Raw genomic sequence first — 24,954 nt, 5'->3', positions numbered from 1 at the left:
GGACTCAGGATGTGCCTGAAAAGACATGTCAGACCCTACCCTCCAATCTCTCCCACCCTTCCCCCAAAGTCAAATCCAAACCCTCAAGAACACAGCATAGGTTTTGGTGGATGAAGAGCACGTGAGTATGTGTTTTAACTTGGCAACAGTAGAAATGGTAGCGGGTGGTTCCTGTGTACTTTATGCCTGTAACCTCAAATAGTCTCCTCACTGTGAATGTCCATTATCGAGGGGTGGGCGGGGCAGGTTTTGTGGTGGCAAGGCCAGCAGAAAAGAATCATGACATTCCTGCCAGTGGCCTGCTTTGGGCTCGGCCTGTGGAGTACTGGCAATCAGTTACCTGGTTCTGTCATCCTACGATCACTTTTAGAACAGATCTTCCTTTCTCTATTAGTTTGGGTGCTCTGAAATTAAAAAAGTACTTCTAAATAATTCCTCTTTGCATAGGGACTTAACTTTTCCCCGTGAGAGGATAACTATTAGGTAGTACCTGGGCAACAGGTGTTCCCTAAGGGTGCATGTTGAATACTCACAGCCCCCGTGTTGCTGCCACCTGCTGATACCACAAGCAGTTACGGGGCTGGCACCCACCAATCAGAAGCCACATGGCTTAGGGGGACAATCTCCCTGGCACGCAGGGACCCTCCTTGCTGTCCTTTGGTTTTCTTGGTCTTGCCCATCACAGTGGCTTTGTGGCTGAGCAGCCCTGCCGCCTCCTGCTATAGCATTCTGCTGTGACCTAGGATACTTATAAACACCCCAGAGCCTTCGATGCCTACCTGACACCTCATTTCTGGGTGTTTCTCTCACTCTACGGCTGGCCCTTGGCCGGAGCTGGGTTCTGCGCACCCCACACACTGACTCCCGGCTGCCCAGGCTCTGCCGCCAACCTCGGTATTACAGGAGGTACAGGAGGGTTACAGATGTCACTGAATAGGACTGTCATCGCAGCCGAGCTCCCCGTGCTTAGGGCACTGGAATTATGCTCTCCTGTCTCTCTCGCTAAGCGGGCAGCATACCCTACAGGCAGGGATTCTGTCTTGCGGACTGCTCTACTTTCTTGCCCAGTTCTTAGTCCACAGCAGGTGCTCGACAAATATTAGTAAATAAGAGACAGAACCCAGATCTCCTAACTACTGGCTAAGGTTTTAACAAAATATCGTTAAGATGAGTAACCTCGGAGTTAAATGTTTTCTGGAAACTAGGATTAGGCCCTATCGTATGGATTTCTAAGTCAATCTGATGATTACAGAATAGCTCATGGCTTTAACTAGTGGCCTCTAATATCTGTCTGACACCTAGATTATCCGCCCCAGACCTGCAAGTCCCCCAACCCCACCTTGGGATTTCTTGCCTCATGAGTTGACAGCAAGATGGGCCATGTTACATCAGGGTTGGAGCAGAGCAAATGAGATATTCGACAAGAATTTTAAAAGATTTTTAAGTAAAACAACCGACAGAAAATTTAAATTGTTAAAATAGGATGAAATCAGAGTCTATATATTGCTTAGGACTTTTTTTTCTTTTTTTAAAGTAGGCTCCATGCCCAGTGTGGAGCCTAACTCGGGGCTTGAACTCACATCCCTGAGATGGAGACCTGAGCTGAGATGAAGAGTCAGACGCTTAACCTGCTGAGCCACCCAGGTGCCCCAGGGCATCTTTAACATAAGGTTACCTGCAGCCATTTCCTGGTTGAGAAGCTGGACTTGCAAACCGAAGATCTGTTCCTGTACTTTGTTTTGTGACAGTTTCAGCTTCTCTCGCCTGCTTATCATGTAGCAGAGATTTCGCACCTGAAAGCCCAATCCCCGGCAAATAGAGATTTTTGTCATGTTACGTGAACCCGACAATTGAAATCGTTTAGCCAAAATTAAGGCAACTAAAACCAAGTGGGAGCACGGGGGCGGTGAGGAGAGAAGACAACACAAAACGCTGCATAAGGAGAGCCACTCTAGGGGAAGTCACGTAGCATGGTGCGGCACGGGACCGTGGTTCCCACATTGATCGGCAGCACAATAAAACGCTCCCAAGCCACCTCCTGAAACCTACTCTCCCTGCAGTGTGATGGGCTCGATGTTTATACGCACAGCCAAGCTGGGAAGACCGAATGATGACGTAGTGTTCTGGCCTTCCCTTTAAATTCCTGAATAAAACACTGGCGATGCTGGATCCAGTACAATTTTCTAATGAGCGCTGGACCAGCAGGATAAAGGTCTGCCGGACAGACTGACAGTGGTTTTTTGCTCACACCTCCTGCTCAGCCAAATCTCTACAGCCCCAAGGGTGCGATCCACGTGCTCCCATACTTCCCACCCCACCGGACCAATCATCCCACCTTTCTGTGCCCCAGTTTAGTTATCGGTAAATAGGGCTAACGACAGTACTTTCCTCACAGGCATGTTAGGATTAAATGAGTTAATATTTATGAAATGCTTCGAACAGTGTTGCCACATAGTAAGTGCTATCGATGTGTGAGTTAAATTTTACAAAGTGAGCCAAATCTGTTCCCTTCCAGATTCTGGTAGCAGAGAGAAAAAACAAGCCATCTCTATAATTACACTTGATTATAAAATTCTGTAGGGTAAATACAGGGCCTAACTTATCTTTGAATAAGTGAGTTAAACTAAATTATCTGGTGTAGAGACTTTCAATCAGAGGCGATTCTGACCCCCCAAGGAGCATTTGGTAATCTGGAACCATTTTCTGCTGTCATCATTTGGGTATGTGTTGGGAGGGGGATTGGCTATTGGGTAGAGGCCAGGGACGCTGTTCAACATCTTCCAGTGTTCCCCACGACAAAGGACAGTCCCCCCTACAATAAGGAACTAGCCAGCCCAAGATGTCACTAGTGCCGAGTTTGAGAAACTGCTTTTTCCTCAATAAAATTAATTCTTAACTTAGCCCACAGTCTCACGTGTCAGTAAAATAGAGCTGAGCCAATTTAGGCTCAACAGTGAATAAAAAGTAAACCAAATGAGAATTTATCTCAGATTTAAGCTTCATAAGCATGTAAGCGAGGGCTCTCCAGTTCCCTTGAAAGTGACTGCCAAAAATTTAAACAGAGCCCAATGCTCGGGGCCACAATGTAATCAGAAGATAAGCAAGGACACAGAAGCCCACACTTTAAATGAGCTGACCTTTAAAAACAGAAACGAAACTGGAAGCGGGGCCTCCATTTCTATGCAGACTGAGACCTGAACAGTAGCCACAGCTGATCACCTTACCCTCTCTAGGTCTTGGCGTAGATGCATAAACATTCTCATGCGAGTGTGAATACTCTCCTCTTTTGGCTGCACCAGGCCATTTTCTTCATCCTGCTTCGGAGGAAATAATGGCTTATTGAAGTTACTTTTCCGCTTCAGTTTCCAGTAGTTATAGATAAAGTCCACAGCTAGCGTGGGCATCCCCAGTTCTGTGGCCACATCTTCCACGCGGACCAGGGAATAGAACTCCTCCTCCAGCTCCCGAAGCTTCTGCGCCCGCAGGCTGATTTTTTCACTTTTGGCCTGGCTCTGCTCAGTAGCCCTGTGCATGGGGTACTCGGCCTCCCTGAGCTTCTGCCTGTTTTGGCTGTGCTTGAGGCAGTATGACTTGAACTTCACTTCATCCCCCTCATCTAGGATGGTCTTCATCTCTAGGCTGTGCTCAAAGGCACAGGTGACGTGGAAGGCAGTCATGCAGCTTTTCACAGAGCACTGTAGGAAGAAAAGATGCGTTAAGGGGGCAGGGCTGGGGGGGGGGGAAGGGGAACCGCATATCCCAGGGCTTAATGTGAGAGCTGCTCACGGGAAGCAGAGGTGAGGCAGGGAGAAAACAGGCCCTAAACTGACTATGACAGATGCTTTACAAGTAACTCAGGAAATCTGCTTGTATAGAAAACAGAAAGAAGAGGCAAAAAAAAAAAAAAAAAAAAAAAAAAAAAAAATTCAAACTCCCCTTTAGCTCGGGCCTGAAGTTTTTCTCAGAAGTCTTCCTTGGCTCCTGTGAAGAGTCATGCTGTACCTTCTCTGTGGCCCTCACGTTGCCTTATTATATGCTTCTATAGTAGTACTTTTTACAGTGTACCTACAGTATAGTGAGCGTCAGAACCCTGGCCAGAGCTCCTAAAGACAGAAGCCGTGTCATTCATCTTTGCATTGCCATCAACTATTGAACAATCAGGCGCTCAAGAAATGCTTGTAAACAAACAAAAGAAAAAACGAAGTCAATATTGTTGCCAGAGTATCTACTCGTTCTAAAAAGGTCCCAGGAACTCCAGTATCTAAGCAACCCAACTTCTTGAAATTGTTCTTATAGAGCTGTGCTGTCTAACATGGTAGCCAACTACCCGTAAGTAGCTATTTAAATTTAATTTAATTACATATACAGTATGCACATGTAATTGGGGCACCTGGGTGGCTCAGTCGGTTAAGTATCCGACTCTTGATTTCGGCTCAGGTGATGATCTGTTTGTGAGTTTGAGCCCCACGTTGGGCTCTATGCCGATAGTGCAGAACCTGCTTGGGATCCTCTCTCTCCCTCTTTCTCTGCCCCTCCCTCACTCTCGTAAGTGCGTGTGCGTGCACTTTCTCTCTCGCTCTTTCAAAGTAAGCTTAAAAAAATAAAACGATATACAATTAAAAATTCAACTCTTTAGCCACTCTAGCCACATTTCAATCATACTGGACAGCACAGATTTCCATCACTGCAGAACGTTCTAAGGAACATTAGGGCTACAGACAATCTGAAATTCAGTTTGTAATGTTTTGCCATTTATAGATGCAACACATTTGTTAAGTATCACTGCATAGCATGTACTGAGGATTCATTTACAGGGCAACAGAGTAGGAAGAGCCGGCCCATGACTGCTGTACTCCTGTGTTTTAGTTAGTCTCAATTACCATTTGTTATGGTTACAATGCTATAGCTTTCCTTCGAAAGATTTTAAATACATGGGAGAGAAAGAAATGGAGGATTTGTTTCTAAAAATAGTGGAGAATTCCCATGGTGAAAGCCAAGTCTCAACTCTTTTGGAAGCCTGAGTCTGGAGGGCAGACTGCCAAATTAATTATATGTTGGGGGTTTGTGATAACTACAAATAGGGAATGACCTCAGATACAAATAAAGACTAAAAAATGCAAAACCTGACAGGTCTCCTTCTAATAGACGGAGAAATTCAACACCTAAAAGAATGCTGGCAACCATCAAAGCTTTAAAGGAGGCAGACTGCATTTAAGCCAATTGTACAGGATAAAGAATTCCAGAGATGAAATATAATTCTAAGATCATCTTATCCAGCACCGCATTTATCACTGCTTGTACGTGCCTCTAGAGTCCCTGGTTTCCTACCTCCACTGCCCTGCCCCCCAACTCCTTCTACTTTTCAAGGAAGTGGTAATCTAGCCACTTAAACTACATTCCTAAGACAGCCCACCCCAGCTTTGGACAGTTCTACTGGAAAAGATTGTTACCTTACACTGAAATCTGTATCCTTAAAATGTCCACGTATTTGAAAGGCCTTATGATAATGAGGATGATGAAAGCCAAAAATGTACTTTTATCTGGGCACCTTGTGTTATCACTCGGCTAAGAAACTAGCCAGTCATTTAAAAAACAAGAAGCAAAAGGCATTCTTTAGCAGAAGATTAAAAGTGTTGGGTATAGTGCTCTTTCGCTGTTTAGTAACTGATAAAAATGTGGAAAGAGAAAGCAAAAGGACTGTGTCCTATTCAAGGGGATGAATGTGTAACATAAAACTACTACTGATCAGAAGCTGAAAACAGACCATGTGTCTCAGGTCACATTTATAGACTGTGGAGACGTAAATATAAATTAGTCAAAATAAAAGACAATACACAAATAAGAACTGGGTGCTTAGATGAAAAATGGAATACGTCCTTACGGAACTGTGCCATAAAATCCATCTGGTCGCAAAAAAGGTCTTTCTATGATGCTTAATAGCTGAAGGTCGCTGTGTTTTGGTGGTAAAGGAGAAGTGCCAACCAAGTTTTGGTGCCAAATACCTATTTATCTTTTTCCAAACACATACACTTGGAATATTCTAGTAAACAAAATGCCTTTATATATATACATCTCATTTATTTCTACTGTAACCACTTAAAGGTGACAGAGAAGGTATATATTATGCCCATTAAAATAACGCTTTATTGAGATACGAGAAAACTTTTTTTGTGCCAAAAAACTCACGACTTTTAAGTATACGTTTCAATGGTTTTAGCATGTTTACAGAGTTTTGCAACCATCACCACTACGTAATTCCAGTACATTTTCTTTTCTGGTGTTGTTTCAAGTTTTTATTCTAGTACATTTTCATTACCTCAAAAAAGAAATCTCATGCTTACCTGCAGTCACTTCCTGTTCCCAACCCCCGCCCCAAGCAAACCACTCATCTATAGGCCTATTCTGGACACTTCATAAGGAGGGATCATACATGTGGCATCTGTGTCCGGTTTAGCATGTTCTCAAGGCTCATCCATGTCATAGCATGTATCAGAATTTCATTCTTTTAAAAATATGGGAGGGTGCCTGGGTGGCTTAGTTGGTTAATCATTCGACTCTTGATTCTGGCTCAGGTTATGATCTCATGGTTCATGGGATCGAGCCCTGTGTTAGGCTCTGTGCTGAGGCGTGAGGAGCCTGCTTGGGATTCTCTTCCCCACCTCTCTCTCTGCCCCTCCCTCGCTGTGTGTGTGCTCCCTCAAAATAAATCAACTTAAAAAAAATTAAAATGTGGCCAAACGACATTCCATTGTATGACTATACCACATTTGTTTATCCATTCATCACTTGATGGGGATTTGGGTCGTTTTCAGTTTTTGGCTATTAGGAAATAATGCTGCTATGAGCATTTGTGTACAAGTTTTTATGTAGGCATATGTTTTCGTTTCTCTTTGGGAAGGTGCATTAAAGGATTAACCTTGCCTAAAGAAAGGTTTGGCCCTTTGCCCCCAGCTACTAAGAGGTGACCTCTAAGCCTATGGAATGTCCTGACTTAGAAGAGTGTCTTTGTTTATCAGGGGTCCCTGGACCATGTCAGATAGCCTATGCTAACAATGTGATTTATGGTGGAGGCTTTGAGCCACATGGTATCAGCCTGACCTCTGGAGGGACTGGAGGCTAAGGTCAGCCATGCGGGTGGGTCACTTGTGTCTAAGTGGCCAACTCCTAATACAATCTCTGAACGCTAAGACTTGGGTGAGCTTCCCTGGTTGGCAATACTCTGTGTATCATCACACGTCCCTGGGGGGGAGAAATAAGCACTGTCCACAAGACTCCACTTGGGGAGGACAACTGGAAGCTCCATGCCTACTCTCTCCTGGACCCCTGTCCTATGTGCTTCTTCCCCTTGTTTTTAATCTGCATCCTTCCTTTCACTGTAATAAACTGTAACCACTAGAATGGCTTTTCTGAGTTCTTTGAGTCCTTCTAGTGAATCATTGAACCTGAGGGGGGTCTTGGACACCTCTTCAACTGCAAGTATATGCTTTGAAGTGGAATTGCTAGCTCATATGACAATTCTACATCTGACTTAAAACATTTTTTTTTAATGTTTATTTTTGAGAGGCAGAGAGAGACAGAGCACAAGTGGGGGAGGGTCACAGAATCCAAATCCAGGCTCCAAGCTGTCAGCACAGAGCCCGATGCGGGGCTCAAGCCCAAGGACCGCAAGATCATGACCTGAGCTGAAGTCAGATACGTAACTGACTGAGCCACCCAGGCGCTCTTACATCTAACTTTCTGAGAAATTGCCGAACTGTTTTCCATAGTGGCTGCACATTTTATATCCCCACCAGTAAAGCACGAGGGTTCCAATTTCTCCACATTGTTATTGCCTGCCTTAAAAAATTTTTTTTGTTTTTATTTTATTAAAAAAAATTTTGTTTTTAAATTTTAGAGAGAGAGAATAGGGGAGAGGGGCAGAGGGAGAGAATCTTTTTCTTATTTAAAAAAATTTTTAAAGTTTATTTTTATTTATTTTGAGAGAGAGAGAGAGAGAGAGAGAGAGAGAGAGAGAGAACACGAGTGGGAGAAAGGCAGAGAGACGGAGAGACAGAATCCCAAGCAGGCTCCATGCTGTCAGGACAGAGCCCGACATGGGGCTCGAACTCATGAACTTTGAGATCATGATCTGAGCCAAAGTCAAGACTCAGACTCCCAATGGACTGAGACACCCAGGTGCCCCTAATTTTGTTTTTGAGAGAATCTTTGTTTCGGGGGGAGAGTGAGCACAAGTGAGGGGCAGAGAGAGAGAGAGAGAAGCGGGGCTCACCCAAAGTGTGGTTCATGCTTACCTGAAGTGGGGCACGAGCTCACCCAATGTGTGACACTTGAACTCATGAACTGTGAGAACATGACCTGAGCCAAAATCAGATGCTTAATGACTGAGTCACCCAGACGCCGGGGAGAGGGAGGGAGGGAGGGAGGGAGGGAGGGAGAGAGAGAGAGAGAGAGAGATCTTAAGCAGGCTCCACGCCCAGCACGGAGCCTGACGCAGGGCTTGATTCTACCACCCTGGGATCCCACCACCTTTTTGATTATTATCACCCTAGTGAGTATGAAGTAGTATTTCACTGTAGTTTATGTATCTTTAAAGGAGGAAAAGGAATAGTTTTCTGTATATTTTTCAGAAACTGTAGAAAATAAATGAGTTGGGAAATATTTTGTCACCCCCAAAAAGAACATAGCGTGTCCTCCTCAAAAGGGGATGACACATGCCTGGAACCCCAAGGACCTGGTCCATATGTCCTCAGCAGTTCCTGTCTCGCTGCAGGACAGTGTCCATTTGGTTGTCTTTAATCCCCAATAATCTGTGAACAGACAAATGGGTGGTACCACAGCAATTCTGTCAAAACTGTGTCACTGAAACAATGTCCTAAATGGTTCAAGCCAGCCTACCAAACTTCCTCCAGCCACTGTATATTTAAACTCCAGCACCAACACTGGCCATCAGCCCTTCTCACCTGTCGTCCCTAAGGGTCTGCAAGGTCTGAGGGGAGATGTCACTTCAGTGATAGTTAACTTTTCCTGTGTTTATATCTGGCCTCCCCTAATAGACGACCAACTCCTGAAGGCAGGGGCCAGAAATGCCTTAGAATAAGAACAGTGTGTACTGAACCAAATTTGGAATATTTGAAAAAAATATTCAATGTAGTCACTGAGTGGGCCTCCTTGCATTCCCCCACTTGTTGCCAATTTTCATTTGTTGTACCAAATGTTTGAGGATTCTACTACTCAGTCTGGCTGGATGAGAGCTACGGCTGTCCATCGGCAAAGTCAGATGGACTCCTGAGAATAAGAAATGAAGAACAAAACAAGTACTTTCACCGCTAACATTTACTGAGTATTTGCTGTCTGTTAGGTACTGCACTGCACTCTTTACCACCTTTATTAAGTAGGTACTATTATCATTTCCATTTAGAGATATGAAAACTGAAGCACAGATATGGCAGGTAACTTCCTTAAGATGGTATAAAAAGCAAGGGGGTGGAACCGAGATCTGAATCCCAGGAGTCGGGCTCCAAAGGTCATATGTTTAACCACTGTTCTTTCTTTCCTCTTAGGGAAAACCTAAAGCATCTGGCTCTCGGCTGAAGGGGGCTTGAACATAAAACATGTGAGGACCCTACAGGAATTCCGGAAAGCCAGCTGTCAGAGGGACTGTGTTCAAAGTCTAGGCAAAATACAGAGCCGTCTGAGGGCATCTCATTTGAACCCAGTCTTTATGATCTGGTTCAGGATTATCAGAAGACTTCATGCTCAGGAGAAAGGTTCTACCTTCCAGATATGGAAGCTATAGATACTAGCTAGGTTAGACCCCCAAACCCACCAGTGTTGGATTCTATCCTTCCCCAGGGAATGTTCCTAAATCAAAAGAAGAGAATAGTTGCGTGTATTCCCACTGTTGGAAGACAGGAAGAATAAACACAATTCATGGATAGTTAAGAAATTTCCAGAAAGAGTTAATAAAGCAAAATACCCCAAATAGGACACTAATCACAAAGACCCTTAAATAAACTTCCCAAGAACAATGAGGCTAATAAAACCTGGGGCACCTGGGTGGCTCGGTCGGTTGGGCGTCCGACTTCAGCTCAGGTCATGATCTCACGGTCCGTGAGTTCGAGCCCCGCGTCGGGATCTGTGCTGACTGCTCAGAGCCTGGAGCCTGTTTCGGATTCTGTGTCTCCCTCTCTCTCTGCCCCTCCCCTGTTCATGCTCTGTCTCTGTCTCAAAAATAAACATTAAAAAAAAAAAAAAACTTGACCCCTACTGAATTACTGTATTTGGTTACTGTGTTTTTGATTCACATACAGGGGACAAGATGTTCAATTACTAATGAGTTTGGAATTAACTTTACTTAGTGGTGGTTTAAAAGGAAAAAAAAAAGATTTTGGTCTTTCTTCCCCACCAGAAAACCAGATGTCAACCATGGAAAACAAAGGCCATTCTATTAGTATAAGTAGAATGTAGGTGGAGAAAAATACACACTTCAGCAGATCACCTGAAGTTCATTCCCTCTCACCTAGAGGGAGGGTCTTTCATACAGCCAGGTACTCAACACCACACTTCCCCAAACCACAAAACTATTTCACACCTCTTCTCTTCTCAAACCTCTGGACCTCACTCTCAGCTGATGATCCTGCTTCCTACCTCACTGAGGAAATTAAAACACTTGAAAGAGTGCTCCTGCAGATTCCCATCGACACATCTACTTAATACTGCACCTACACTCTACCTTCAAGGCTGTTACCAGGGAAGAACTATCAGCGCTCCTGCCCAAGGCCACCCCTCCGTCGCACACTTCACGCCACCCTCTCTCACCTACTGAAAACTGCACTCCAGCAGTTTTTCCTCTGCACTGGATCACTGCCTTTCACGCAAGTCCTAGATGTTAACAAGTATACATACAGACTTGGTATTTCTTCTAACCTTAAAGGAAAGACCTCTTTACCCCACTTTTTCAAACTGTTCCTCACTTCCTTCTTTGCCCTGACCTTTAGTGACGTAGCTTTTGCTGTCACTACTGCACCTAGACTGTTCCTCCCGATCACCAATAATCACGTTTGCTACATTTAGGGGTCAATCTGTAGTCCTCATCTTACTTCAGTAGCCTCTTTCTACCACAGATCTTTCCCTCTCCTTGAAATGCTTTCTTCTCTTGATTTAGAGGCTGCTACACACTCTCAGTTTTCCTCCCGTCTCCCTGCGGGCTGCTTCTTCCCCATCTACTCAGCTGCTTCTTCCGCCTCTGCTGGACTTCTTCACGCCGGAATGCTTCAAGGCCCAGGGCTTGGTATTGTTCTCCCCGCTATCTACACTCACTCGCTCGGCGATCCTCCCCGGTCCAGGCTAAAGCCATCTATAGGCCACTGGCTCCCAAATGCAGGTCTGCAGTCCAGGCTTCCTCCCAAACTCCACACTCACACAGACACCTGCCAGCTTGACATTTCCACAGGATGTCAAGTAGATACCTCAAACCTAAGTGTCTAAAACCGGACTCATCATCTCTTCCCCCAAATCTGTTCTCCTGCAGATTTCCCCGTTCAGTTTGTGGCAACTTCACCCTTCCCACCATTTGGGCCCCAAACTTGGAAGCATCCCCAACTCCTATCCTTCTCTCATATCTGATTCAGTCAATCCTGTTGGCTCTCCCTTCAATATTCACCCAGAATCTTATCACTTTTCACCACCTCCAGGGCTACCACTCCAGTCAAAGCCACTATCACCTCTCATGGATTACTGTAACAGCCTCCTAACTGCTTTTCCTCTTTCTAACCTTCCCTTCCTAGTCTATTCTAAATACAGCAGCCAGAGCCTATTTTTGTTTTTAAGGTTTTTAAAAAAAATTTTTGAGAGAGATAGAGCTTGAGCAGGGGAGGGGCGGAGAGAGAGGGAGACACAGAATCCAAAGCAGGCTCCAGGCTTTGAGCTGTCAGCACGGAGCCTGACGCAAAGCTTGAACCCATGAGCCATGAGATCATGACTTGAGCCGAAGTTGGACACTTAACTGACTGGGCACCCAGGCGCCCCAGTCTATTTTTTGTTTTTCACCTTTTACTATGGAAATTTAAAAACCTATATAATAGAGAATACTATACTAACCCCCATATACCCATCGCCCAGCTTCAATAACAATTAATGTATGACCAATCTTATTTCGTCTTTCTTTAACCTCCCATAGCACACTGCCCCCTGGATTATTTTGAAGCAAGTACTAGACATATCATTCCACAGAGTGATCCCTTAAAAACATAAATCAAATTATGTCACCTGTCTGCTCGAAGCCTGCCAATGATTCCCCCTTAAGCTCTGAGTGAAAACAAAAGATTTCATGAGAGCCCCGGGGCTGGCAAACTATGGCCCACAGACCAAATGCAGCAGCTGTTTTTGTGTGGTCCAAGAGCTAAGAATGGCAGCTTAGGATGTTTTTACATTTTTAAATGATGTAAAAAACAAAAATAAGAATATTTCAGGGCGCCCGGGTGGCTCAGTCCATTAAGCATCTGACTTCAGCTCAGGTCATGATTTCACAGATTGTGAGTTCGAGCCCTGCATAGGGCTCTGTGCTGACAGCTCAGAGCCTGGAGTCCGCTTCAAGTTCTGTGTCTCCCTTTCTCTCTGCCTCTCCCCCACTCACACTCGGCCTCTCTCTCTCTCTCTCTCTCTCTCTCTCTCAAAAATAAATAAATATTAAAAAATTTAAAAAATAAGAGCATTTTATGACATATGAACGAATATGAAATTTAAATTTTAGAGTCCATAATGTTTTACTGGAATAAAGCCATGTTCATTTGCTAAGTATAGTCTCTGGCTGTCTTTGTGCTCAAGGCAGAATTGAGTAGTTGTGTTAGAGACTATATGACCTGCAAAGCCTAAAGTGTTTATTATCTGGCCATTTATAGAAAAAAAACCCCTGCTTACTCTTACCTTAACCAGTCAAGTCCCCATATGATCTCTCTGATATTCACACACTCCATTCCAGCCTCATTGGCCTCTTTCCTGTCGCTCAAATAGGCCAGACACACCTCCTATCTCAGAGCCTTTGTACTGGCTGATCCCTCTGCCTGGAATATTTTTACCCAAAATAACTGTGTCGTTTTCTCTCACCTTCAAGTCTTTTCTCAAATGTCACCTCTATGAGTCCTACTCTGACCACTCGTTTTAAACAAACCTGTGACACATGCCCCCTGCCCCACACTCTCCCTCTTCCTACCATACTCCACATTCTTCCTTTCCAGAGCACTTACCATTTTCTTTTTTTTTTTTTTAATTTTTTTTTCAACGTTTATTTATTTTTGGGACAGAGAGAGACACAGCATGAATGGGGGAAGGGCAGAGAGAGAGGGAGACACAGAATTGGAAACAGGCTCCAGGCTCTGAGCCATCAGCCCAGAGCCCGACGCGGGGCTCGAACTCACGGACCGCGAGATCGTGACCTGGCTGAAGTCGGACGCTTAACCGACTGCGCCACCCAGGCGCCCCAACACTTACCATTTTCTAAACGCTATTTAATATCTATTTCTTATTCTCTATTTCTCCCAACTCAAATGTGAGTTCTTTGTTGGCTCACTGAGAAATCCCAAGTGCCTAGAACAGTGCCTGGCACACAATCAGGCGCTCAAATATTCCTTATAAGGAATTAAACAAATGTAACTCCTTGTAAGAAAATTACGAGTCTTAATTTGGTAAGGTCTTTACAAAATACAGACTCTAAACTCTAATAAAAATAAGAACGATTGCCCTGAAGATGAAAAACCGACTCCAGAATGTTTTATCCATCCATCAATCTAATATTTACTGTCTGTCCGCCATGTCAGGGGTTGGGGGAATCTAAGGAGGAAACAGTCTGAGCTCACAGTCTATAAGGGAAGATAAAACTCAGATAAATAACTCAGACAATGTGGCAGAATGTGGTAATGTGGGGCTGTAATGCAAATTCAGGTCGGCTAAGGTTAAGGCCAGTGTTCTCTCTCCACAGTCATGCCACCAAGTACTAACTATTCTAAAAAACCATCCCTTGAAATAGCAAAGATAGGAGAAAAATGCAGGTACCACGATAATGAAAATAAGTAAATTAATGGATATAAATTCAATGTGCTATTATAAAAGGACTACTAATAATTATAAAAACACGGAAAATCTTTTCTTGTTTTAGTGGGGAGAATGCATGTTATAAACAAATCTATGATACCATTAAGTATGGATATATTTATTCAGTAAGCACTAACTGAACACTGACAACGGGCAGGCACACTCTCCTTTGTGCTAGGGGCAATCCATGGAAGAGTGATGTACAACCTTGGCCCCCGAGGGGCTCACATATGAGAAACAACCGGGAGAGAACTTAGGAAAACCTAAACAGGCACAGGCAATGTATTATGGTAGTAGACCCCGTGGGAATAGTTTTCCCTCAAGTGTTTTTCCTTTGTAACTGCTGTAGTTAAATAGTATCAGCAGGAAAAAGTTAAAAAAAGCAGGACAAAGTACCCAATTCTGTCAGGTGTAAAAATGAATTTAAAAAATTAAAAGGGCCTTTGGGGTCCATGTTGTGTTCTTTAAAAAAATTTTTTTTAACGTTTATTCAGTTTTTGAGAGAGAGAGAGAGAGAGAGAGAGAGCCAGCATGAGTGGGGGAGGGGAAAAGAGAGAGAGAGAGAGACAGAATCCGAAGCAGGCTCCAGGCTCCGGGCCATCAGCACAGAGCCTGACGCAGGGCTCGAACTCACGAACTGTGAGATCATGACCTGAGCTGAGGTCGGCCGCTTAACTGACTGAGCCACCCAGGCGCTCCCATATTGTGTTCTTTAAATACCATTTCCCAGTAAATGAACCAAGGTTATTCTGAGGAGTCGCTGATCCCGGGTCTGTAGCAAGAAATCTAGAAGATGAGCCAGACAGCAAGAAACTTCATGAAATACCTAGAGCCACTGTCCCTAAGCTGTAACATCATAAGGCCCCTTTTCTGTGAAGAAGCTTAGCAGGCAAATCTAACTCCAACCAATCTGTAGCTCCTATGCAGGAGGCCTGGGGAGTAGAAGGGTCAACTGTTCTGCCTTTCCTGGAGGTAACTGGCCTCTCCCAGTCTCATCGACCACCCAACTGCTGCTGTTGGGCACACCAGCTACTACTTCTACTTTATGCAGCTGAATTCCTATACCTCAGACGTCTCAGAAAACTTTACTTGTACTACTGTATGCAACATACGTGACTGTGAGCAGGACTTTCGGGCCTATCCACCAGGATTTATCTATTCAGATGCATCTTTCCCTTCCAAATTGAGTTGTACTTAGTTCAGCAGCAGAGTCATTGATTAAATCATCCTGGAACCTGGGCCTGGTTGTTTTAGATCTATGGCTTGTTTCCACCCAGGATGGTATCATCTAGCTTCAGAAATCACCTAATTCATCAGATCCGACAGCAAAGGATGGAAGTTAACTACCACTATGAATGAAAAGAATAAGCTGAAGGGTCCAGAGGCAACGTCTGAAAAAAAAAAAAAAACGCTCCAGAAATGGTCTGTACCATGGCAGAGCCCCTGTGAGGAGGAGTGAGTGGGGGGCCTCCCGAGTAAACTTTCAGTTAAGAGGCTGCTCTCACTGGGATGTTGAGTCTGGCCAGTTCAGTGGTACCCACCCCACCACTTCTCTCGGTGACTTACCTGAATACAGGCCCCTGTCTTCACCTTGCAGAGGCTGCAAACTAAGGCCCATCGACTGGGTGGAATGTGGGACACCTTGGTGATTGGTTCCATCCTCTCAGGACAAGCAATGCTGACCTATAAATAAAACACCACCATAAGGCAGAGGCACCAAGGCATTCCAGAAGTACCTTTCACAAGCCACAAATGATGTTATGTGACGCTCAGGCCATCAAGACAATGAGGTGGGCCACATCTCTTAAGGTTACTATGGAACCAAGAATAAATAAAACCTGTCTCTAGCCACTGCTCAGACCTCTGATCATTTCCAGTAACGGACCTGACTCATATATAGGATGAGAGGGCAGGAGTGGAGGCTAGGCACGGTTACCTTAATGAGTCCAAGATACATATCTACACTTTACTTAGGAACCAAAGAAAGCCACTAAGGAAAGGAATTAAAATGCACAAAATCTAGCATCTATTGTCTGTTAGAGATGGTGCCACATGCCTCGTTTTGTCATTTAATCAACTGAGGATGAAAAACAGGCAGTGACAAGCCTTTCAGTTCGGTTTATAAAGAATCATGATATTGTTGCAAAGTCGCAGCAATCTGTGTAATGAAGAGGTCGCAGCACGTAAGTAGGAAGGATGAGGATGGTAACATTTTCAAACCATGGTCTTTTAAATCATGTAACCATCATCAGTTTGCTCTACGGTCTCAGCCAAAGTAGCTTCAAAGTGAAATTAGTCTTTGGGAGAGTGCTGAAAGGAAAGAATGCTTTAACAAAAGATGGAAAACATTTTTTTCCATATGAAAACAAGGGGTCAAACAACTTCTGATAAGAAGTGTTCTCCCTCTCGCTTACAAATGTGTACAGGAGTTTCCAAGAGAGATACAACTTTAAAAAGTGAAGGACTTTGAATAAGGCTGGTTAAACTAGTACAAGTTCTACCCACATGCAGAAACTAACAGAAAGATCACAGAGATCTTGAGCAGCCCAAAAGGTACTAAAAACAACCGTAATAAGCAATGTCAACAGGTAAGACAGCTTCCTTCCTTCCTTTTTCTTTCCCTTTCTTTCTTTTCTTTTCTTTTTTCTTTTCTTTCTATATTTTAGAGAGAGCGAGAATGTGATCAGGGGAGGGGGGCAGAGGGATAGAGAGAATCCCAAGCAGGCCATGCTCAGCGTGGAGCGCAATGCAGGGCTTGATCTCACAACCCTGGGATCATGACCTGAGCTGAAATCAAGATTGGATGCTCAACCGACTGAGCCACCCAGGAGCCCCAGCTCCTTTTATTTTTAAAGGACTCTTCCTGAGTCATGTTCTAGACTCTTATATGCTGAGAGCGCCTGCTCTATTAGTTGGGACATTTGCTGCTGGAGACCAGTCACTCTCAGGCCAGAAACCTGAGAGTTCATGTCAGTCTATGAGCTGGACATTCTTAGTAAGAAAAAGGAACCATTATCCAAATATTAAAAAAAATACTTATTCCTATATCCATAAGAATACTGTAGTATTTATCGAGGACTTTCAGTTTAACTATGTGACTCTAAGCTCAATTGTTAGATAGTTAACTCCCCTGGAACTGTCATTAACAAGAATAAAGCCAGGGAAGTTTGTTTATTTTTTTATTTGATTTTTTTGAAGTAATCTCTACACCCAACGTGGGCCTCGAACTTATAACCTGGAAATCAAGAGTCGCATTCTCTACTCACTGGGCCAGCCAGGTGCCAGGAAGTTTTAAGGGAGAATGAATTACTGATCATCAGCTTTCCCATGAACTGAATTCTAAAGTCTCTCTTGTTTTGCAGTTAACAAATGTGCTGGCTTGGATAGGGGTTGGGGAAAGAGGATGTGCGTGGGATGTTTAAACAGGTTAAAAAAAAAAAGAGCAGCCATAAGTAAGAAGAAGTAATGTTTGGAAGCCCTTTTCAATCAATTTTGTGAGCACACAGCCTCTTATGAAATATCAGCAACCGAAGGACCAGATTAAATAGTTAGGGATGGAGTTCTGAACAAAGAGGCTCTTAGACAAATGTTGAGTCTAAGCTCTGAAAACAGCTTCAAAAATCAGGGGCGCCTGGGTGGCTCACTTGGTTGATTTCAGCTCAGGTCATGATCCCAGGGTCATGGGACCAAGCCCCGCATTGGGCTCCATGCTGACCATGGAGCTTGCTTAAGATTCTCTCCCTCTCTCCCTCTCCCTCTCCCCTCTCCCTCACTCCCTCTCTCCCCTCGCCCCTCTATTCTACTCGTGCTCCCTCTCTTTAATAAAAAAAAAAAAACATTAAAAAAAGGCTTCAAAAATCAAAGGGCAACCATCATAGTGGGCAAAAGAGGTAATGCTCACTTCATCCAGAATAACCTAAAACTGGAAACGGAAGTGTCCATTAAAGGAGAAAGGATAAATAAATCATGGTAGATCAATGCAACAGAATACTCCTCAGCAAGAAACAAATGAGTACTGATCCATACTACAACATGGAGTGCTGGCAGACAGGAAAGAATGCATACTGTATGATTCCATTTACATGAAATTCAAAAACAGATTAATCTATAGGTGATAGTAATCAAAATGGTAATAGGGACCCAAATAGGGACTGGAAAGCAGGTATGAGGGATCCTTCTGGGGTGCTCTATGTCTACTTCTGAGGTTTTCCTTGTCTTGGTCTGGGTTGTGGTTACAGATATGTGTAAAAGTCATGAAATTGTACACTTAGTATTTGGTATTTTAAGTGTAAGTTGCACCTTAAAAAAATCTGCTCATATCCTGGCTCTCTTCTCATACAAATTCATTCACTACCACTGGTGGCACCATCTATAAATTAATCAGCGTGGGCTTCCATGCTCACATGCATCCAAGAAGGGTGTGAGAGAGCTCAAGTGGAAGCATTATCACCTCAGGAGCAGGAGCAGGAATGAAGCATCTCCACGAAGCCTGAGTCGGTCTGAATGCCATGGGAAACAGGTGCACCTGGAGCAAATGGGCTCAAGCCTGGATGAGTCTTACCTCTGGAATCCACAGGGCACAGCTGACATGAGCCCATTTAGTCCCTGTCCTGGTAGTCTTCATGGCCCCACCTCTCTTTGGACATAACAGACACTGTGGATGAATGCCAAGGACACAGGAACGACACAGCCAGCTGCCTTCTGGGACCTTGAGGATGCCGTAGCAGGCCTGGAGGCACGAGCAGGAGAGGGGAGAATGGTTAGCATCTTTTCAGCAGGGCTGATGTCTGCTCTGGTGCAGTCACAGAGTACTCTCTGCTTTTAGGAGAAAGGCAAATAAGGCCCCAAAAGCTCATATCCAGGATTTAGTAATTTTAAAACACTTAAAAAAAAAAAAAAGGCACCTTCCAGCATCTAAGATCAGCATGTCTGTCTACGAGAACTGACTTTAAGGACAATAGAATAAGACTAGAAGGAAATACATACAAAAAGGCTGGCCCAACGGTTATTGAGTTTGGGGATTACATACTTCTTTTCTGCCTCTGTTTTCTAAAGCTTCTTCAAAATTATGTATTATACTTAGTCATACACTAACGGAATAACTTCTACATGTCATGTACTGTTGTAATCAAGAAAAAAGTGCTGAAAAAGAAACAGAATGAAACTTTTGTGGAGCAAATGAGCTAATGCTTCAAGAGCCTAACAGAGCCTGGTGTATAAAAAGCACTCAGCAAATCACAGCAATTACTTGCTTGGGTTGAAGAAAAACGGACTTGTGAATGAATCCTGAATTGAAGAGAATATTAGACTAATCACAATACTCCACAGAGTTCTAGAAGCTGCTTCAAATCCTTCATGGAATGAATTTGGACAAATAAATGAACTACTGGTGGGGGAGGGGGGGTTAGTTTGGAAAACATTCTAGATTTCCTTTTTTACTACCTCCAATCTCGCCCGCCCATCCTTCCCCTCTTTACTGCTCTACTCTCACCATTAAAGACTAAACCTGGGGGGCCTCCTGGATCCCCATGTGGCCTGGCAAACTTTCCACCGCTGACTGATTGACCATGGCAACTTCAAAATCTGTACGTACCCCAGGAGGTTCACCCATAGCTCGGATTCAGGTTCCAACAGTTACTATCGTGTTACCCCTCAACTGGCTCCTTTTCCAAACTCTCTCTATCCATATCACCACCATGCTTCCCAGCTTCCAGATCCAAAATTCCTGTACTCATATTATCCACTTCCTTTCATCCACTGTCCCTGGGGCATACCAGTCCTCCCTACAGAGTGGCCCTTGGGCTCTGACCTTCCTCTCCATCCCCACCACAACTGCTCCATCCAAGTCCTTATCATGTTATGCCTGAATTGATTTATTCCTAAATTCTCTTCCACCCCCTTCACACCTTCAATCCTTCTTCTTTTTGGCTGCCATATTCTTCTTACTAAAACAAAGATTTCATACCATTGCACAGCAACAAACCCTCTAGAAATTCCTTCTGTTCTCACCCCCACCCTGATCTAAATTACGGGTTGGCAAACTACTACCTGAGGCCTGTTTTGTTAAGGCCAACAAGCTAAGAATGGTTTTCGTATTTTTAGAGCAATGTTTTTTTTTTTTTTTTAAAGAATATGTCTGAGAACAAACTGAGGGTTGATGGGGGTGGGAGGGAGGGGAGGGTGGGTGATGGGTATTGAGGAGGGCACCTTTTGGGATGAGCACTGGGTGTTGTATGGAAACCAATTTGACAATAAATTTCATATCAAAAATAAATAAATAAATAAATAAATAAATAAAATAATCTTAAAAAAAAAAAAGAATATGTAACAGAGACTGTATGCGGCCCTCAAAGTCTAAAATATTTACCATATGGCCCCTCAAAGAAAAAGTCTGCCAGCCCCTGATCTAAAGCCTGGTGCTCCTCACCTCACTTCTCAGGTCATAGAGCCCCTTGTGTCTTCTCCACTTCTTGACCCTTGCCCTCTACTCAACATGGTTTCCCTCACCAAATACGTGGCGGCATCGTGTAGTCTTCCTGACTCTAGCTGTTATGTTTTATCTCCTCAGTGAGACTCTAAGGTCACTGGGGGGTAGGTCTTTTATCACCAGTTTATCTGGAATGCTTTCTATGCTGAGGTCGAATAGGTGGTTTGGTAGAACAAATTAATTTGTATCAATAACTGAGGCTGAATTCCAACCAGGCTGCTCTTCCAACAGTAGGGCATCATTTTATAAGGCTCCTAGCCGTCAGAGCTTTTCTTTCTCTGAGGTCCAGAATGTTTGCCAGGAAATGAAAGCAAGTTTCTTCCCTAAAAGAGAGCCTCTTACAGACCAGCAAAAGAAAAACCAGTGGTTCTAGGGATCCCCTTTATCTCCTGGTCCTTTTATTGGGCAGAAAATCATTTACTGAGCCCTCGTATATACTTATTCATGGCCATAGGATCATAAAAGCTTGTATTGCATAGCAGTGGTTCTCAAGTTTTTCCAGACTACAAAATGGTAAAAGGTGGATTCTCCTGAGAAAACTGCACACGTGCACAGACATATGTGTTACATATAGTTTCAGGGGGTTAATAAACTCAGTGCCAAATGTATATATGACAGATACAAAAACTATGAGCATAAAATTCAGGCAAATTAATTTAGGCCTTGGTTTGAGTGTTCAATACCTGGGCTAAAAACCAAAAAATGGAACATACAAAGGGACTTGGAATGGTCCTGATTTTCACATTTTTAAAGTTAAAACCTCAAGTCTATTGATGTAAACCTCTCTTCTAAAGTACTGACACAAGTGTATTAAAGTGGCATAGGAACAAACATTTGACATAATATGGTGGCGGTAAAGAAAAAAAAAATTATGTTTAAAAAATAGAGATGTCAACATGTCCCTGATTCTATTAAGGAGTAAACCAAATCTTCCAAATCATTTTAAGTCACTTTTCAGTCAACAGAGGGAGCTCTAACCTCAGTATCTCTTCAGAATTCAAGTGAATATACTCACTTTGGAAGAATCTCTTTTATATGAAACTTTGTGTGGCACCAGCATTCAACTTTTTTTTTACATTTTTATTTATTTTTGAGGGACAGAGAGAGACAGAGCACATGTGGGGAAGGAGCAGACAGAGAATGAGACGCAGAATCCGAAGCAGGCTCCAGGCTCTGAGCTGTCAGCACAGAGCCCGACGCGGGGCTCGAATTCACAAACCGTGAGATCATGACCTGAGCCGAAGTCGGACGCTTAACCGACTGAGCCACCCAGGCGCCCCAACAACATTCAGCTTTAATACATACCAGCTTACATCCTGCAAGGCCTGGCCAGGTGTTATTGTCATCACTTTCTACGTGAGGAAAGGGCATCATTTATAGTCATTACTGGATATATTTTCAAAACAGATAAAATAATCTTTGAGGAGAATTATTAGGCTACATTCGTTTTTTAGTCAAAGAATCTGAAAATAATTCCTTAGTGTTTGTCCCTACTGTGAAGGATAAATACAGAAAATATACACAGATGACCTTTGTACTATTTTCCCTTCAAGCCTACTATAGATCCACAATCATTTATCTAAATGATTAGATTCAGGGTGAGAAACATAAGGAAATTCAAAACTGGTCAGATCTTAGGAAAGTATTAAGTACATACATGGTATATTACCTAACTCCCAATGGGACCAGGGGCAGTACCGTATTCTCAAATACATTAATATTTCTCTAGCAAACTATATGAGCATTTATGCAAAATGGGATAAACAGTATAAACAGCCTCATATTGGGTGAGTTCTAGTATTGCCCCAAGTCAGTTCTGGTGCTAAACTTAAGCAAAATCTAGCAGTTTTCAGAGCTTTAAAAATTTTTGGAACTACAGAGGAAGGACTGTGGACTTGTACTATCAGATACTTATGTTCATACTTAAACGATACTTCCTCTCTCACTAAAGGTGTGACATAAATGCCAATTAACTGGTAGAGTGAAGGTAAATTTTTGAAATGAACTCTTTTAAAGGAAACAAGTAAAATGAAGAAAAAGACCCAACTGGGTCACAGAATAATTGAGTACCTTCTAATGCAGAGGGTTAGGTTAGGTGGCCCAGGCAATTAAAGTCTTAAGCCCTGTTTTCCCTTGATCTCCTGTGTTACCTAATCTATCTACCTACCTTGTCTGTCTGTCTGTCTATCTCCCTCCCTCCCTTCCTTCCTTTTTAAGTAATCTCTAATGCCCAACATGGAACTTGAACTCGTACTCATAACCCCGAGATCAAGAGTCACCTGCTCTACCAAGTGAGCCGGCCGGGTGCCCCAGTGCGTTACTTAATCTTTTTAGTCATTTTGTAGCCAGAGTGGTCTTTCTAAAATAGAACTCATAGCCTTCAGGGCTGACAGGACAAAATCAAAGTTCTCTAGTTTGTCAGCAAGGGCCTGTCACTCGTGGCCCTTGTAATCCCTCTGTGCTGTCGCTCTCCATCCTCCCCTGCTCCATCCAACCACTCTCTGCAGCTCTGAACAGCTCAGAGTTGCCTCTGATACACTGTGCCCACTCCCACTACCCTGCCTGAATGTGTTCGCCTCTCTGCCTGAACACGCACTGCTGCTGTATGTGGCATTTAGATTCAGCTTGGATGCCACCTCTTGGAAGTTGTCCCTGATCTCCATCCCTCCCATGCACTTACATGGCAGCATGGAACTTCTGTCTACAAAAACACCTGGCGTATTGTGCTAACTGGGCAGTTTCCATGTAGCCTCTACACCAGACTCTGATAACCCTGGGAGCAAAGGCCATGTCTGCCTCTTCATCACTGACTGAGTCTTCAGCATGTGGCGTAAGTCCTGGCACATGGATGGTGCTGCATACCTATTTGCTAGATAAATTAATGAAATCAATGAGATACACAACAGGTTCAGAAGAGTGAAAAATCACTTAGGGTAGGGGCGTTCACGACAAGACTTAAACTAGATCTTGGAAGATACATAGATTTTTTCATAGATGGAGGTGGGAGAAAGCATTTTAAGTTGGGGTGTGGCTGAAACATGGAGACAGGACAGTGTCAGGAATAGTCATCACTGCCTCCCTTAAGTAACCCTATTTTGCTGGAGGATAGGGATTATGGGAGGAAGAAAAGGAAAGAGCCAAAAAGAATGTTGATATCATCACCATCATCATCATTAATAATTAATTAAGAAGGCATTATGGTAGAAAGGATGACAAATAACTGTCAACCAACTGGAAGAGCTTGGGTAAAGTCATTTCATCTCTCCTGGTATTATCCGTAAAACTGAGGAGTGGGATAGTTTTTTGCAGTCCTAAAATTCTATGATCTTTAGAAATGTATTGGACTCAGCTTCCTGGGAGTTCTTTATCAGGAGGACTGGAGAGGGCTCTGGGTGCTAGCAAAAAGAGTCTGGACTTCCAGCTGTAGAAGTGTAAACTCACCAAGGTTACTGACCATGCAGGGATTCCAAGGCAGAAGAGAGACTCCCGGGCAGCAGCAAGGAGACTCCCCAGGGGATGGTAAAATTATCAAACGAGGAAATCTCAACAGCATGGGTATGAGGGGACACGATAAAGATCTGGGTTTAGCCCCCTGGGGTAAAGTTAGTAAGTCAGTCACCTTGGGGATCACAAGTATTGTTTCTAAAGGAATTACTGAAGAACAGCCAGGCCAAATCTTTGTTTTCCCCCTTAAATGCAAACTGCTACCCAGATATGGGTGCTGGAGACCATCACTGAGTTTCAGAAAGGCTGACCGTGGGGAGGCGGTGGTCTCCACTCTCACTAACCTGATGTACACAGATGTTACACTTATCACAGAACACCATATCATTCCCTTCTTCACTGTCTGGAGACCGGCACACATCACAGATCACATCTTCATCATACTCTATGCCTAGCCCTTCCTCTGTCTCAATAGCATGGTTCATATTTTCATGGCAATGGCGTTCCAGGACTTCTACTGTCTTTTCCATAAGATTCTCATCAACTGGCTCACAACCTGCACAGAAATACAAACAATCAATCAACCCATCAGTCAGCTGTCATTCCCAAATCACCTACTGTGAGCCCGGTGCAAGGATGGAGGGATTCTAAAAGATAAAACCATCTCTTCCCTGATCTAAAACAGCCAGATTTCAAAGAATCTTTTACTAGAGCTATTCTAGTATTTACCTATCATCACGTATTAGTGTTTGACACATGAAAGGAGAAATACATTTCACCACATTCCTTGTAAGATGTATTACTGACTCTTTCAGTTTTCTGTCTACATCCTAACCAGTCTCCTCCTAAATCTGTTTTCTCTTATTCCCACTGAGGGAGAAGTTCCTACTGAGCTTTGTAATTTTGAACACTTTAATTTACAGCATAATAAGATA

General features: G+C 43.5%; 1 protein-coding gene across 10 annotated transcripts in view; it reads right to left on the bottom strand.

Moving 5' to 3' along the window:
- JADE3 (jade family PHD finger 3) overlaps positions 1 to 24,954 on the bottom strand; it is a 137,433-nt gene that overhangs the window by 3,474 nt on the left and 109,005 nt on the right. For 9 of the 10 annotated variants that reach the window (XM_045473245.1, XM_045473252.1, XM_045473247.1 and 6 more), the window contains 5 exons: positions 24,364 to 24,575; positions 18,650 to 18,817; positions 15,655 to 15,771; positions 3,225 to 3,695; positions 1,676 to 1,793 (listed from right to left, as the gene is read on the bottom strand). In XM_045473245.1, the coding sequence (XP_045329201.1) occupies positions 1,676 to 1,793; positions 3,225 to 3,695; positions 15,655 to 15,771; positions 18,650 to 18,817; positions 24,364 to 24,575 (1,086 nt within the window). Of the gene's footprint in view, positions 1 to 340; positions 405 to 1,675; positions 1,794 to 3,224; positions 3,696 to 15,654; positions 15,772 to 18,649; positions 18,818 to 24,363; positions 24,576 to 24,954 lie in introns of all 10 variants that reach the window. The other variant, XR_006711171.1, reaches the window with a different exon arrangement.

Source organism: Leopardus geoffroyi, chromosome X, assembly GCF_018350155.1.
Source record: "Leopardus geoffroyi isolate Oge1 chromosome X, O.geoffroyi_Oge1_pat1.0, whole genome shotgun sequence".
NCBI classification, from domain to species: Eukaryota; Metazoa; Chordata; class Mammalia; order Carnivora; family Felidae; genus Leopardus; species Leopardus geoffroyi.
The sequence above is the reverse complement of the archived record's forward strand: the minus strand, read 5'-3'. Positions and strand labels throughout refer to the sequence as shown.